Below are 17,832 nucleotides of genomic sequence, written 5' to 3' on the forward strand. Positions count from 1 at the left end.
TTTATACTGGTTCAGGGCTTCTTTTCTGCGACGAAACATATCATAGCATTCGGTATCCCACCATATTGGACGTTGAGTTACTTGTTGTCTTGCTCTTTTTAGGGGAATAGTTGCGGATGCTGCCTCTGAGACCTTTTCCATAAAAATAGAGAAGCTTAGTAGATTGGAGTTTAGATTTTGGTTTGTACTAATTAACGAATTTTCCAGTATAGTGGAGTATGCAGACCAATCAGCTAATTTATCATTCCATTTAGATGCTGGATTTTTATTTATTATAACTCTATCCCTAATAATTTCAAATTTGATTAAGCAATGATCTGAACCTAACGCATCTGGTACGACATCCCATACACAACAATCACTAGCCAAACTAGCAGAGCAAAATGTAATGTCTACCGCCGAAGGTAGCTCTTCTGGACGAGAAATTCTAGTTGGTTTACCATTATTGAGAACAACATAGTTATTGTCATCTAAGGCTTCTACTAATTGATTACCACAAGCTTTATTAATATGAGATCCCCAAAGTGTATGATGGCTGTTAAAATCGCCACAGAAAATAACAGGAGAATTAAATTGCCGAAAAATATTTGACCAATCTGATTTAGAAACATTTAATTTAGGTGGTTTATACACCGATACTAGTATGATATTTAAGGACGGAAATTTAACTGCGCAAAGTTCTAAATCTTTTTTATATGCAAAAGTAATAGGAAAATTTATAAATTTAATGTCTTGGCGAACTGCAATGGCAACACCACCAAAGCCATTTGCACGATCCTGTCGGATAATCTTATACCCTTTTAGTTTAAAAGAATGGTTTGGTTTTTTGAAGGTTTCTGATAAAGCTATAATATCTACAGGATCATTGTGTAAAAAATTTAATAAACTTGGATGGTTTTTAGAGAAAGAACGAATATTCCATTGGATAACTTTAATGTTTTTACTATTGGGTGTACTTATCTTATTAGTGGATTGAATCATCAGAACAAGATTCAATATCGATTTCTGGAATTAGATTTGAAGGACTTAATATAGAGGAGATCATATTTCTAATATTTTCTTCTAAATTGTAATTTGTTTCGGATGAATCTGAATTAACTACGTGTTTAACTACGGTTATTATCTGACTTGTTAGTTTTTCCTTATATTGGATAAAGTCATCTCTGTGAGGATTTGGTATGATGGGATTATGTGAAGATTTGGTTTTTTTTGATTGAAAATGGGAAGAAGTAGGCAGAGACGGAGAAATAGGTGGAGACTCCGGAGCAGATGGCTTACGTTTTTTCACTTGTCTTTTGGGTGAAGTATTTCGAACAATGGGTTTACGTAGCAAAAAGCTAGAATTTGGAGTTTGGGACGTACTGGGGAGTGGCAGAGAGGGAAAATTAGTGGAATTATTAAGAACAGAAAATCTATTATTTGTAGAAATCTTGGCATAAGATGGATTATCATGCAATCTTTCAGCTTCTTTAAATGTAATATTTTCCCTGGCCATGAGTTGTTTGATATTTTTTTGTTTCTTATATACTGGACAATCTCTGGATGTAGAGCAGTGCTCATTATTTTGGCAATAAATGCAGAATTTTTCGCAAGAAGAGTCTGAAGTATGATTTAGGCTAGAACAGTTTCGACAGTGAGTAGATTTGGTTTTACATTGCTTGGCAGAATGCCCATATCGCAGGCAATTAAAACATTGAACAACGGGGAATATATATGGTTCTACAGAGAAATTGCATAAATTAATTGTTATATTTTGAGGAAGTTCATTTCCTACAAATTGAACAATAACCATTTGTCTGTTTACATATGAAATATTCCCGTCTTTATCTGTTACCTTTCGTTTCATGCGTTGAACTTGAACCACCTCTTTATTAGATATTATGGCATTTTTTAAATATTCCTCAGAAAAGTATGTGTCAATATTCCTCAACACACCCTTCTTGTGTGTAAAAAATTTGGGTATATACGCTACTAAGTTATTATTAGACATAATTTTATTGTTAACTAGATAATTAGCTTTTTCATAAGACTTAAAAATAACTTTAACGCGATTAAGACCAATCGATTTGATATCAAGAACATCGGATTTTATATAATTGTCAGTCAACAAAACGTGACCAATCCGGATTGGGAAAATTCTTCCCAAATGCTTATCAGTACTCTCAATATATACAAAATATGGACCTTTATCCTCGGTTCTATATCTATTATTTAAATCTATAAAATTATTTACATACCTATCCTCCTCTGCGTCCTTATTTTCGGGTGGCGAAGTGCCACCCGAGGTCTCATCCATTATATATTTTTTTTAATCACTTACCTAACCTACCTATTATAAACAATAAAGAAAATTAACAAAAGGAACACTAATTAACACAATAACACACAATACACCGAGAACTGCTCGTTTGTATCGTTAAAATCAAACTATTAAACTGCGGAGAATAAAAATTCGTGTCCACACTTTTGTAAAATTGATTGCATCCCACCAAAAAAAAATAAAATCGAAAAATAAAGTTTTTGATGGTGGGGGCAGGGAGAAGGGGGCGGTGGGTTAAAATTACGATGAATCTTATGTCTTAATCACATAAAACTTAAAAAAATGAAAAAAATTAAATTCTGGTAATGAGGGAGGGTATTTTTTAATTTGTGTATCCCGTCCATAAGTGGAAAGTTTGATGCGCCACTGTAGACGCATGTGCCACTGAAAAGTGACGGCACAGTGCTCAAACGTTTTCTTTTAGGTTCTACTATTTAAGTTATAGGGTCCCGTCGCACAGTGGTCCAAAAACCCGAAAAGATGGCCAAAATATGAAAGCTTTTTTTGATTTGCATGAAATTAGGCATCCAGGGGTTTTTGAGGTCGCTAATTACGAATCTGAAGTCTAAATTGCAAAAAACAAAATGGCGGATGTAATATGGCGGGTTTACGTATTTTAAATATATGTAATACCATTGTATAACTAGACCAGTATAAACAATGTAAATGTTTGTGTAAATAAACAATGCTATGGGTACATAATTCGCAAATATTTTACGTGTATCCCTACTTTTTCTGTCTTTACACGGCAAATTACGTGTAGTAAAATTCACACTGGTGTGGATATGTAAACATTACTAGAATGTCATTCTACTTGAAAATGTCATAATTAATTTAAAGAGATGGCTTTTGAATGTTCTTGGATAACTGTTATTTTTATAATTGCAAATTATTAATTCAGTTAATAAATGTGATAATTTTTTCACTAACTATGTTTTCAGTGATTGTAATAATTTATTTGTACAACAAAAACTAATAATCAATCGAGAAAAGAGGAAAAGTGTTAAAGTGATTTTTTAATAATATGTTGTTATTTTGGAACGCTTACAATTTTGAACATCTCTAACAACAAAATACTTGGATCACAGGATATATCTGATGTTGATGTATTCTCTGCTTGGATCTTTCACAAATAATACACAATAAATAACTTTTTATTAAGTTCACGTCTTAAATCAATTATTTATCAAATACACTATATATCAATAATATTTAATCAATTTCTCAAAATATTCCCGATGCAATGTCAAATATTTAAAATTGTCACTGATTGTCAGTGTCTGACTGACAATATAGGGCTTTTCATCGATTGTCATTTGTTTCGAGCTTCCGTCATGTGTCACATAATATTAATATATCTACGCCATACGTCTTTGGTTTGTATCATTGTTATATACCAATAACGTATGACGTAGATATATTAATATTATGTGACACATGACAGAAGCTCGAAACAAATGACTGTGAATGAAAAGCCCTATATGCTGACGCTGACAATATTATATTCGGTTGAGTGCGTTGTAAGACAAAGACAGATTTGGAAAATATTACCACGGCATTGTGTTCATTTTTTTTCAAATCCTGAAAAAACCAATCAATATTTTTGAAAAATTTAAACGCAGAATGAAAGACTAAATTATTACCGAGGGCCGAAAGTCCCTTAGAATAAATAAAAAGTTTATTTTGAATGAGATATTTGAATTTAAAAATCACACTAAATTTTCTCTTAGTTTTTTCACCCCTGTAACTTATTAAAATAAACATTGTAGAAGTTCTCAGGGACTTTCGGCCCTCGCTAATAACGTAATCTTTCATTCTGCGTTTAAATTTTTCCAAAATACTTATTAGTTTTCTCAGGATTTGAAAACAATGAATCCCCATTTGAATAGCATTGCAGCCGAAAATACGTTCCGATCCTCTTAAGGATAACAGTGCATGATTATATTTTTATTTCAATTTAATATGGAATGTAATGAAGATATTAAAGACCCTAGCGACCAAGAAATATTAACACATATTAAAGATGAAGGAGATTCTCTACAGAAATATAACAGTATAGAAGTTAAATCTGAATTAGATCAAAGCAGTTATGGACAGGAATATGTATCAGATGAGTATTGTTCAGATTCAGAGGATATTAAAATAGAAAACCATATATTAGAAGATGTCTCTAATGAAATTAAAGTTGAAATAAAAAACGAACTGGAGGAGTATAGTATTGGTAAGAAAATGATTTATCTTCTTCATTTTTTAGTATCTTACATCATGAATGTGATATTTCACTGAAGTATTGAATAAGATTTTAGGTTTATCCAATAACCATCAAAGAACCAAATGCAAAGAATTAAGCAGGTCATGTCATGATATTTATATAAGTCAAACTGAATCTAGAATTAGTTCAAACGTAAAGCACTTTTGGAATTTTGTTAACAACAAACGCAAAAATAATGGTCTACCAAACACTATGTTTCTTGGAAACACAGTGCTTAATAATGGTGCGGATATTGTTAATAATTTTGCGCAATGCTTTCAAAATATTTACAGAGTAAATGATGATTTAATACAGCCCACCTTAGAATATGAAAAAACAGTGAGTCTAAATTCTTGTAATGTATCTATTGAAATCATATTTGAAAAATTAGCCAATTTAGACATTTTTAAAGGCTCTGGACCAGATGGAATTCCACCCATACTATTAAAAAATTGTAGATGTACTTTAACCCGTCCCTTATATTTTCTGTTTTCTCATTCACTTGATTCAGGTATTTGTCCAAGTTTGTGGAAATCTAGTTTTATTGTTCCTATTCATAAATCAGGTGACAGGAGTAATATAGCTAACTACAGACCAATAAGCATTCTTTCTTCTATTCCTAAAATTCTAGAGAGTATAATATGAGACTCTATTAAAACACCTTTATGCAATGTACTAATTGAAGAGCAACATGGTTTTCTTTCAGGTAGATCAACTTCTACAAATCTTTTACTTTTCACGCAATACATATCTGATGCTTTGGAAAGGAGACTACAGGTGGATGCTATTTATACAGATTTCTCCAAAGCTTTTGACACTGTGAATCATAAATTGTTGTGTAACAAGTTTAAAGCTATTGGATTTACGGGCAATCTGTATAACTGGTTATGTAGTTACCTAACTAGCAGAATACAACTTGTTAAAATTAAACACTTTCAATCTAGTGAAATTTCCGTAACATCTGGTGTTCCATAAGGAAGCCACTTAGGGCCTTTCCTTTTTAATATATTTGTTAATGACATTAAATCTCAAATTAACTCTAAATTTCTGCTATTTGCTGATGATTTAAAAATCTATATAATTATCGAATCCGTCTCAGATTGTGAAAAACTTCAAGATGATATTAACAAAATTATGGCATGGTGCAATTGGAACCAAATGAGCATTAATGTTGGAAAATGTCACTTTATTAGTTTCTGTAGAAGAATTAACAACCTCTTTTATAATTACAAAATTAGCTGAAGAACCACTGAAGGCTGTATCAACTGTAAGAGATCTAGGTGTTCAATTAGATTCCAAACTAAATTTTTGCGCTCATTTTGATTATGTGAATAACCAGGCATTTAAAATGTTAGGCTTCATTATTAGAACTTCTAGATGTTCGCATAACATTAATTTCATCAGACTGATTTACATTTTCCTAGTTAGATCTGTTCTTGAGTATTGCTCAGTTGTTTGGTTACCCACTTATGAAGTCCATATAGCCAAGCTTGAAAAAGTCCAAAATAAATTCATTAGGTACTTAAGTTTTAAATTACACAAACCTTTAAGTGACCATTCCTACTCAGAAATTAGAAATAAATTAAACCTTCCTAGGCTATCTTCCAGACGGATGTATGCTGATGTTTTGTTTCTTCATAAAATACTGAATTCAAAAATTAATTGCAATGATTTACTGTCTCTAATTGACTTTAATGTTCCCTCTAGAGTTACTAGAACATCCCAAAATTTTGCAATTAAATTTCATCGCTGCAACTTTGGTAGGCATTCTCCGCTGAGTAGAATCATTCTAAATGGAAATAGAATAGACCTGGATTTGTTGCTGTGCGCTTCGGAAAATGTTTGTAGACAGTGTTTAAAAAAATTTTGTAATCTTACGTGATTTATATTTGTTATTTACTTTGTATTATATATATATATATATATATATATATATATATATATATATATATATATAGCTGCATCGCCAATTTTTGTCATACATATTTACTATATCTTTATATTTATTGTATCACTAGATAATTATAATATTTTGTGTATATATTAAATTGGGTGGTATCCCGTTAATAAATAAATAAATAAAAAAAAAAGAATATAGAAGCATACAGTCCGTCTAATTTACTTACCGTTGCACGTCATTATTTACGTTAGAGATCTAAGTTGACATTGTTGCCCAATTACAGAAAATTCTTGAATTCATTTTAAATAAAATACAACACATAATTTTTGCGGAAGTGGATTATACAGCAAAACAAATTAATATTCAATGTAAATAAATAAAAACTTAAGAAATAGAAAACAAGAATTAAGTTATAATCTTACGTTAAAGTACATAATAAAAACAGTAAATATAATGAAATAAATACTTATAGTAAAGAATATAAACAAATATGAAGTATCATTACTGCAACTGTCAAATAAATGTTACCAATTTATGCCAAAATGTCACCTTTGTTTGATTATAGTTACAGTGTATTCCGAACAAAGGTGCTTTATAAAAACGCTTTATAATCCATTTATACAAATTAAATTAAACATATTATTGTGTATTTCTTTAAGTTAACATTAATAGAAATCTTTAAATATTATTTCTACGCGTATATAATAAAATATGTCTAGTGGCTGTAATTCCAGTGTACTCGGCAAAGTGATTCTAAAAAATAACACACCTACCGCCTAAATATTTCGTGTTGGTATCATGTGACGTCACGGGATATGACGAGGATGACGTGCAACGGTAAGTAAATTAGATGGAGTTTATGTGTCTATATTCCTTGGAACCACATTGAATTTCGGGTCTTCTTCTTCTTCTCATATTATTATATTACATTCATATTTTATATATTACATAGGGTGCATTTAGACGACCACAGTGGCTGGACAACTGAGTAAGCGGTAGCGTTCATACGACACCGCTGGAAGTCAGCTGCTGAGAGATTTACTAAGCTTTCCCTATCAATGCTGGATACAGCCGCTCAGCCGATTTGTGCTGACAGTCAGCCACTGTGGTCATCTGAACTCACACAGTTTGATTTTTGATTTTCTATTTTGTAAAATATGCCATTTGGGTAGGTATAGTCTGTCCGCTATAACTTTTCCCATGCGGTACGATTCATTTTCAATCAAATTAAGTCAAAACATACAGTGAAACGAACGTTGATGTTTATATACATTTTGTATTCGCGGTGTGCAAGTACTTGGAAGGGAAACGAAAAACGACCGTGCGCGAGTCACGGAGAAATATTGCAACTATCTTAAATAATTCATATTGTCAATTGAAATTGTCAAATTGACGTATATTTCATACCTTCGGTCATTGAAGCAGAAAAATTATATTGCTCCACAATATTGATATGATATGTAATTATTATATAAAGGTAAATTTAATTAATTGTATTTTGCTTGCAGTACTGCATTTTAATAACTAATTTTATTTACTACATACAATTGTTTACGTTTTGATAACATAACCTAAATCTTATTTTTTCTTCTTATTATTTTTTTGGGCTATGGCTTTGACAATTATCCAGTAACTAGGACTAATATAATTGGACAATGTAATTAAAAGTGCGAATAAAGTTGCAGAGCGTAGAAATAGGGGTCGCTTTGCCGAACTTTCACGGTCCCAATACTGTATACCAGCGGTTTTCAATCTGTCGTACATGTACCACTGGTGGTACATTCCATTAGTTGAGGTGGTACACAAAACTCAAAACAGCCAAAATCAACACCACTATTGGCACTATTGTAGTTAATTAGATCGCCTAGCTAGATAGGTATTTCAGTTATAGGTGGCATGAAAAAAAAATAAAAATTATTTGGTGGTACATGACTCAAAAAGATTGAGAATCGCTGCTGTATACTATACTATACACATCGGCGTATGTTTCACTTTATATTTTGACTTAATTTGATTGAAAATGAATTGTACCGCATGGGAAAGGTTATAGCGGACGGACTATATATACAGGGTGATTGATTAGTGTGATAAAGCTTCGTAGATCCGCTATAGTAATGGGTAGTAATAAAAGTTAATAACAAATATTGTAGCCAACTTTGAGCTTAACATTACAAAATTAGTGAGAATGTTACAGGGTGTTCGATAACATGGTGGCAGACCAAACTTATGTTTTTTTTTAAATGGAACACCCTGTATTTTATATTCGAAATCCTGGTGACTTCTCCATCACAAAAATATAAAGGTTTGTTATGTTACAGGGTATTTACAAAGTTATAACCAATTTTATATGAAAATCGTAACAAGTTCAACACCCTGTATAAATAAAAATAAGCACAACGGCAATGTTTTATGGATGCCATATTTTTTTATTTATTGTCAAAAATTTTAAAAATGATTGATATTGCTAATTTTCTTTAGGTGTATCGAACATGGGATGATTCTTATTTTTTTTTATTTCCTTCGGCGGAAATTTTCCTCGGAAAATTCGGATTTTCCAAACAAAATCTTTAATTTTCAACTAAAATTTTAGGGAAGTAATTATTTATCAATAATAAAATAATTTGGTGACATAAATCTTTTTTGTTATGAGTGTATAGAAAGATATGAAAATTTGTATGTAAGTACAGCTGTTTCCTAAAAAAACTGATACGACTCTTAGTAAGATTTGATCATTTTGAGCAGTGTATGATTGTTCTGATATTATGTTATATTTATTATGACAGACAAATAATACAATAAACAAACAAACAGCAATTTTTTGAGGTTGAAGTTGTCTGACAAATTTTAAGATTTGGCCGTGACAGTGACAGTTTGTAAATAATAAGTATTTATCCGTCAAAATATAGTAAAATAAATATAATAAAACTCATATTCATTATATCACACCTCATCAAAAGCTTTTTACAAGAACATAGTCAGCGATTTTGATATGGCTTAGAACCAGACTACATCAAGATCTCCTATAAATCGTGCTGGTAATTGCCTTGCAGCGAGACCAAAAACAAAAAGAAGAAGAAGAAGAAAGTACACTGCTCAATTTTCCACAAAACACGCTTTAGAGTCGTATCAGTTTTTTTTTGGAACCGCTGTACAAAGAGGACCGGAATAAAAAGGTAATGGTTCAAAGATTGAAATCCTGTTGTTTATAACTCTGTCGCAAATGCCGGTCAAATTTGACTGGTTATACCTGGAACCACTCCTCACAATTCAATTTTTTTTCTTCGAAAAGGGTACGGAAGCCATTCCCTTTTCCAGTAAGCCGTTAACTTAATTTAATTTAATCTAATATTTTCTGAGGGGTTCTATTTGTTTATAAGCTAAAAAATTGTTTCTTTATAACATTCCTGATACTGCTCAAATAGTCCAATTTCAATTCTGTAAAGTACGTTGAATAGGTATAGTGCTTTTTTTATACGAAAATCATAGTTATTCTGGTGTATCATAATCTTACTGGTTATTATTTGGACCGAACTTTTTTAATTAACATTTTAATTATTGCTAAACTATTGGTTAGATTGTCGCCTACCTCCTAATATATAATCTACTATAAAAATCTTTCATGTCACCAATTTATTTAATTATTGATAAATAATTACTTCCCTAAAATTTTAAATGAAAATTGCAGTTTTTTTTGGGAAAACTCGGACTTTCCGAGGAAAATTTTTGTTGAAGGAAATAGGAAAAAAAAACTTTGCGCAGAACTAAATTACGGTGAATTTTTATTTGAGTGTTTTTGGTTTAAAGGAAAAATCTTAGGAGTTACAGAGCACTAATTGAAAAAAAAGAAGATTTTGGAGTGCTAATTTGTTTACAACTCAAATAACACACTTTCTGCGGACTTGTCATACCCCATATTACTAATATATGCAATCTTAAGATTCGATTTTAGCAATAAAATAGCTGGTAAATAACTTTTCCCAAAAATGACATTTTTTCAATAATCTGCCCAGACTATCAACAAACGTTGCAGTGGTTGCATAGCCAATAAATCCAATAAACAGGAGGAGCAACCCAAATTCTGAGCAGTGTCAATATGATAAGGTTAATATCCCCAGTTGTAACTAATATCGAAATTAATAAGAATCGAAATGAATTAGAATCAGGCCCCTGTTCTGTTCCTTGCTTTGTTTTTCCAGTGTGTAATCTTAAGTGTTTTCAGATTTGTTCCATGTATCTAAGTTTGGGTCTTCTCTTTGACCTTCTCCCTACTGGTGTCTGTCTCATTATATCGTCGCCTTAGTAATATAACTTGATAACTCCAAAATTGACGTTTTTGAGATAACTAGTTCACAATATGTATTTTATTTGCCTCTATATTGTGTAAAAACTTGACAACTACCTTCAAACGGGTTAAGTATTTGTTTACGATTGACGAAAGTTGATAAAACTCAAATGCCGCTAATATTCAGTGCTAAAACTTGACAAGATAAGTTATCAAGCTATTTTTTAATAGAAATAATCGTGAATACGACATACACTGAATGCTATAACTAGGTAACTCCAGTTATCTAGTTGTAGCACATGTTTTCTGAAACAATTGAGCTTACCACGTAAATGCTATCTGTTTATTCGGTTCATGTTAATGCAAAAATTCTAGAATTGTTAGAAGATCTGGCAACCCCCATGGCAGAGGGCTAATTTTCACCAAAATATTGCTTAAAATATTAGTTTTGTTAAAAAGTTCACTTAGATGCAACTTGGCATTACCAAATGTTAACATTATGGTAGTGCTAAAAGTTGATAACTTTAATTTTTCATGTTATTTTCTATATTGGAAAGCAAATTTGCACAGTATTCCTAAATAGATCAGTAGCCAAAAAGTTAAGGAACAGTATTTTAGAGCTGCAGAGTGAATTCCGTATTTACCAACATCATGGGAGCAGGAGAAATATCTTAAAAATCTTTAAACCCGTTTATCTCAAAACTACTAATTTCGAGTTATCAAGTTATAGTATTAAGGCGACGATATGTTTTGATGTTTCAGTCTCCAACATCCGTTCAACATGGCCCATCCAAAATATAATAATATTTTTTACATGTGAACAATTGAACAATTAACTTGAGACATAGTTTTTACAGTTTCTTTGCAATTTGTTATAATTCACAAAAACGGAGAATGTGAGTTTTGTAGTTAAACCCCTCATATATTTTCTTTTATTAAAAAACAAATTCTTATAATTTGGTCTTTATTTTAGGTGCTCCACAGGATAGTACAATGGAAGGTGGAGTTACCAAACCGTTAAATTCTCCCAAAGTAGATTTGAAAACTGGTGAAACTCCATATGAATGTGCAATTTGTAGTAAGCTGTTTACTAGAAAGGGTAATTTGAAGGTGCATATGAGTATTCACACTGGTGAAAAACCTTATGAATGTGAAATTTGTAGTAAGCTATTTACTACAAAAAGTAATTTAAAGATGCATTTTAAAATTCACAGTGGTGAAAAACCTTATAAATGTGAAATTTGTAGAAAGCATTTTACTGCAAAGGGTTATTTAAAGCGCCATATGAGAATTCACAGTGGTGAAAGACCTTATAAATGTGAAATTTGTAGAAAGCATTTTACTAAAAAAAGTAGTTTAAAGATGCATATGAGAATTCACAATGGTGACAAACCTTATAAATGTGAAATTTGTACTAAGCAATTTTATAAACGAGGTGATTTAAACGGTCATATGAGAATTCACACTGGTGAAACACCTTATAAATGTGAAATTTGTAGTAAGCAGTTTACTCTAAAAGGTAATTTAAGGGTGCATACAAGAATTCACACTAGTGAAACACCTTATAAATGTGAAATTTGTAGTAAGCAGTTTACTCAAAAAGGTAATTTAAGGGTGCATAAAAGAATTCACACTGGTGAATCACCTTATAAATGTGAAATCTGTAGTAAGCAGTTTGCTGAAAAATCAACTTTAAATCAGCATATGAGAGTCCACACTTGAGATAGACCTTCATCATCATCGGTGACCGCTGACAGCCCATGGAGGGCCATGGTCGCCCGTTGTGGTTTCTATAGAGAAATTCACACCGAAATTGCAGTACGGTCAAGATAGGCAATACGTTTCTTATGGAGAATACACGCACAGGGTTGTCGGTCTTTGCCAGTTCTTGATTGCTCTCTCAAGAGCGTCGCACAGGACCGGCTTGGATAAAATGCATCGCTCGGCAGTACGAGTATAATATTTTATATTATGTATACAGTAGAATAAAAAACTATTGTAAAAGTTGTAATGATTGAATACTGTAAATGTTTTTTAATGTTTTGTACTTGCAGTAGCGGTTCTTTTGTATAAAATGCTCGAAAATTTTCGAGATACATTTTTTTAAATCAGCTATTAAAAGCAGCGCGTGTTTTTAACTGTCAATAATATTTAACTCTAACTTGACCACTGATCTTTTCAAATATCACATAATAAACAAAATTTTTATATTAAACCCGTAGCAAATGTTAAATATCTAGGAGTTTTTATAGATACACATCTAAAATGGGACTTTCACATTAAATATATCATTAAAAAGCTACAGTTTATCCTGTATAAGTTTAAACATCTTAAAAAACACATACCTAATATATACCTTCGCACACTACAGGGTGTAACAAAAATACAGGTCATAAATTAAAGTACATATTCTGGGACCAAAATAGTTCGAATGAACCTAACTTACCTTAGTACAAATATGCACATAAAAAAAGTTACAGCCCTTTGAAGTTACAAAATGAAAATCGATTTTCTCGAATATATCGAAAACTATTAGAGGTTTTTTATTGAAAATAGCCATGTGGCATTCTTATGGTAGGAGCATCTTAAAGAAAAATTGTAGTGAAATTTGTGCACCCCCTAAAAATTTTATGGGGTTTTGTTCCCTTAAACCCCCCCAAACTTTTGTGTACGTGCCAATTAATTTATTGTTGTGGTATCATTAGTTAACTCAATATTTTCAAAACTTTATTGCCTCTTAGTATTTTTTCGATAAGGCAGTTTTTATCGAGATGCGGCTTCTTTTTTAATACGTTTACATACAAAATTTATGGGGGTTTTGTGCCTTTAAACCAACGAACTGTCAATACGGATGGAATGGCCCCGTCCCATTCAAATAGTGAAGCGAGATTGACGTCAACATACAAGAGAGAGGTGGTGAGAGAGACAGAAAAGGATCAGGTAAAATTTGACAGGCCGTGTAATTTCAATTGCCAATATCAACTTAAATCGGGGAAATGGACCTCATATTTTTTGGTATCAGGGCTGATAGGCAGTATTTAAAAATTAAGTTAATTTAATAAAATATGATGTTCATTTTCCCGCAAATTACACGCCCTGTCAAATTTTACCTGATCCTTTTCTGTCTCTCGCAGGACCTCTCTCTTGTATGTTGGCGTCATTAACTTTCTTCATGCCTATTCCATCCGTATTGACAGTTCATTGCTTTAAACCCCCCAAATGTTTGTGTACGTTCCGATTAAACTATTACTGCGGTACCATTAGTTAAACACAGTCTTTTTAAAACTTTTTTGCCTCTTTGTATTTTTTCGATAAGGCACCGTTTATCGAGATGTGGCTTCTTTTTAATATGGTTCAAAATATACCTAAAAATGTAAATCATAAATAAATTTTCATATTATTACAAAGTGTCCATAATCGTACTTAACCATATACAAATATGTGGTGGATTTGACAAATATTCAAAATATCTCGATAAAAACTGATTTTTTGAAAAAGTACTAAGAGGCAAAAAAGTTTTTAAAACATTGTGTTTAACTAATGGTACTATAATAATAATTAAATTGGAACGTATACAAAAGTTTGGGGGGGTTTAAAGGAACAAAACCCCCATAAAATTTTTGAGGGGTTTCCAAATTCCACTATAATTTTGGCTTAAAATACTACCGCCGTAATAATGCCACATGTCCATTTCCAATAAAAAAGCTATAGTAGTTTTCGATATATTGGGAAAAATCGATTTTCATTTTGTAACTTTAAAGGGCTGTAACTTTTTTTATGTGCACATTTGTACAAAGGTAAGTTAGGTTCAATCTAACTATTTTTGGTCCCAGAATATGTGAATAAATTTATGACCTGTATTTTTGTTACACCCTGTATATTACGGACTAGTAGAAAGTCATCTCCGTTATGGTATACTGGCTTGGGGAAGCGCCCTGAAAACACACATTCTCCCACTAGAAATCATACAAAGAAGATTTCTGAAAATTATTATGTCTAAACCATACACCTACTCTACAGATAGATTATACAGTATGTCCCTGTAAGTTGTATCCATGTGAAAAACTTTTTTATTATTAATTTTACGAAAAAAAGTTATTCTTCATAAAAAGCTCTGCATGGTCCAAAACCTAAGATTTAACCATCAAATATTAAATTTTTTGAATATTATACGAGGTATGTCAAAAGTTTGAATTTCACTCAACAGTAAAGTAGCTTTATTTTTCACAATATTGAAAATTCCTATCAGGAAAAGTTGTTTGGAATTAAAAACTATATCCTAGTATGCAATTACATCCTTCTAATTGAAAAATTTTTTTTTGAAAAATTATGGATAACTAACATTATTTCCAGTTATTTCAATTCAGATAAATTAAATAAATCAAGTATATCAAATTTTATACGAGGTATGTCAAAAAATATTAATTTCGCTCAAGAGTAAAATACGTTTATTTTTCACAATATCGAAAATTGTTATTATGAAAAGTTATTTAAAATTAAAAACTATGTTTCAGTATGTAATTACATCCTTCTAATTGAAATATTCTGAACTATAAAGGTACTTTACTTTTGATCTAAATTTATCTTTTTTGACATACCTCCTATAAAATTGATAAAATTTGAAATAAGATGGTTGTATTTTAGGTTTTAGACCAGCCAGAACTTTTTATTAAGAATCACTTTTTTTCGTAAAATTAATAATAGAAGAGTTATCAGAATTGAAATAACTGAAAATAATGTTAGTTATCCATAATTAAAAAAAAAAAATTTTATTCAATTAGAAGGATATTAGAATATAGTTTTTAATAACGAACAACTTTTCACTCTTGAGTGAAATTCAAACTTTTTGACATACCTCGTATAATATTCAAAAAATTTGATATTTGATGGTTAAATCTTAGGTTTTTTATGAATAACTTTTTTTCGTAAAATTAATAATAAAAAAAATTTCCATATGGATACAACTTACAGGGACATACTGTATAAGGAGAGTAATATATTTGACATGAAACAGTTATAGTTATACTTCCTTTGTGTGTCTTTAAAATATCACACCCTGAAAACAGACAACAATTTACCATCACATGAGCATGATACAAAAGTAGTACAAAAAAAGTCATTTTGAATTAATGCAAGGCAGGTCCACAACATCAATTTTTATTTTATGACAGCTGAGGGAAAAACTTATGAGTGGAAGAGAAAAACTTGCACATAGTGTTTAATAATCTTGAGAAGGCATATAGCAAAGTTACCAGAAACCTATTGGTACTAAGTAGGAAAGGAGTGCCGGCTGAATATGTGAGAGTGGTATAAGAGATGTATCAGACGGTAACAATTAGAGAGAGCGAATGCAGCTGAAGCTGGAAAATTTTGTGTGAAAGCAGAGGTTCATTAGGGTTAGGTTAAGTTTCGTATTAAACCCGTAGTTATTAATAACTAGAAGAGATAATGTTAGGAATGAGTATATACGAAAAAATTGGGTGTGGATCCTAATGGAAACAAAATAAGAAACAGGTTAAGGTGGCTAGATGCTAGATCTGATGTCTTCTTTCTTTTATATAGGCAGTACTGCCTGTTTTTCTTCAACGGTGCATTTCATTCTGTCCCTAAATTGTCATTAAAGATTTTACTTGGGCGTCCTATACTTCTTCTGCCTAACAGTGTCTTGTCCCTGGCTATGCTTACTATCCTTGATTCAAACATCCTGCTTATATGTTGAGTCCACTATTCTTTTCTGTTCTTTACAGTAACTTTTCAGTTACATCTGTGTATAAACCACCCTGGAGAGACTTTGTTTTCTCCCCTCCAAAAAATTTTGATTCTCAAAAAAACCAGATTCATTCTCGGGGATTTTAATAGTCATAATGTTCATTTGGGCTACGCTTCAACTGATAAAAATGGAGATCTTGTGGAATCGTGGGCTGAACAAAACAACCTGGCACTGCTGCATGACCCAAAACTGCCATATTCATTCCAAAGCAAAATATGGAAGAAAGGTTACAACCCTGATCTCACCTTCATCAGCATGTCTTTAGAGGACCGTTGCGTCAGAAAGATATATAAGCCTATACCAAAGACACAACATAGGCCCGTGGGAATATCCGTATACAGCGCTATAAAAGCTCCCAAAATCCCTTTCAAACGAAGGTTTAATTTCAAAAAAGCGAACTGGGAAAAATATACTGATGAATTGGAAACACAAGTGAAAAATATAGTCCCGATCCCCAAAAACTGATGCGTTCATCAAACTTGTAAAACGAACCTCATGTAAACACATGCCCAGAGGATGTCAACAATATTACTTATCTGGTCTCAACGATGAAGCAAAGGGCATTATGACAAAGTACACCGAAGAATATAGTAAAGACCCATTTAGCGAAGTTACGGCAAGATAGGGGAGAGACTGCAGCAAATACTAAGCGCCTCCAGACAAGAACGGTGGAGCGAGACTTTAAGTAAAATGGATATGACGCACAGTAATAAGCAGGCTTGGAATATGATCAAAAAACTTAATGGTGATCCCACAGAGGTGAAAGAGCCATGTGCAATAACGCCAAATCAGATAGCCCACCAACTGCTTCTGAATGGCAAAACAAACAATCGTTGCAAAACGCCAAAGATTATAAGAACTCAAGACCAGGAAACAACTCTCTTGCGAAACCCATTTACCATCGAAGAGCTTAAAAATGGTATTGACTGTATGAAAAATCCCCTGGGGTGGACGAAATCATAACAGAGCAGATAAAACACTTCGGGCAAAAAGCGAGGCAATGGGTGCTCGATCTATTTAACATCTGTCGCTCTACCTACCAGATTCCACAAATGTGGCGTAAATCAAAAGTAGTAGCCCTTCTGAAACCTGGTAAAGACCCTGAACTTCCGAGTAGCTACCGTCCGATATCTCTTCTATGTCATTTATATAAATTGTTTGAACGCCTCATTTTGAACCGCATTCAGGAAACATTAGATGCAAAACTAATCCCACAACAAGCAGGCTTCAGACCAGGTAAATATGCACAGGCCAAGTGCTGAACCTAACAGAGCACATAGAGGAGGGATTTGAGCAGAGGGAGATAGTG

General features: G+C 32.0%; 1 protein-coding gene across 1 annotated transcript in view; it reads left to right on the plus strand.

Moving 5' to 3' along the window:
* The window catches only part of LOC126886328 (zinc finger protein 208-like), a 118,609-nt gene that overhangs the window by 6,577 nt on the left and 94,200 nt on the right, over window positions 1-17,832 (plus strand). The window contains exons 3-4 of the mRNA XM_050653201.1: window positions 4,250-4,541; window positions 11,727-11,936. Coding sequence (XP_050509158.1) covers window positions 4,250-4,541; window positions 11,727-11,936 — 502 coding nt within the window. The remainder of the gene's footprint in view (window positions 1-4,249; window positions 4,542-11,726; window positions 11,937-17,832) is intronic.

This window comes from Diabrotica virgifera, chromosome 6 (genome assembly GCF_917563875.1).
Source record: "Diabrotica virgifera virgifera chromosome 6, PGI_DIABVI_V3a".
In the NCBI taxonomy this organism is placed as follows: Eukaryota; Metazoa; Arthropoda; class Insecta; order Coleoptera; family Chrysomelidae; genus Diabrotica; species Diabrotica virgifera.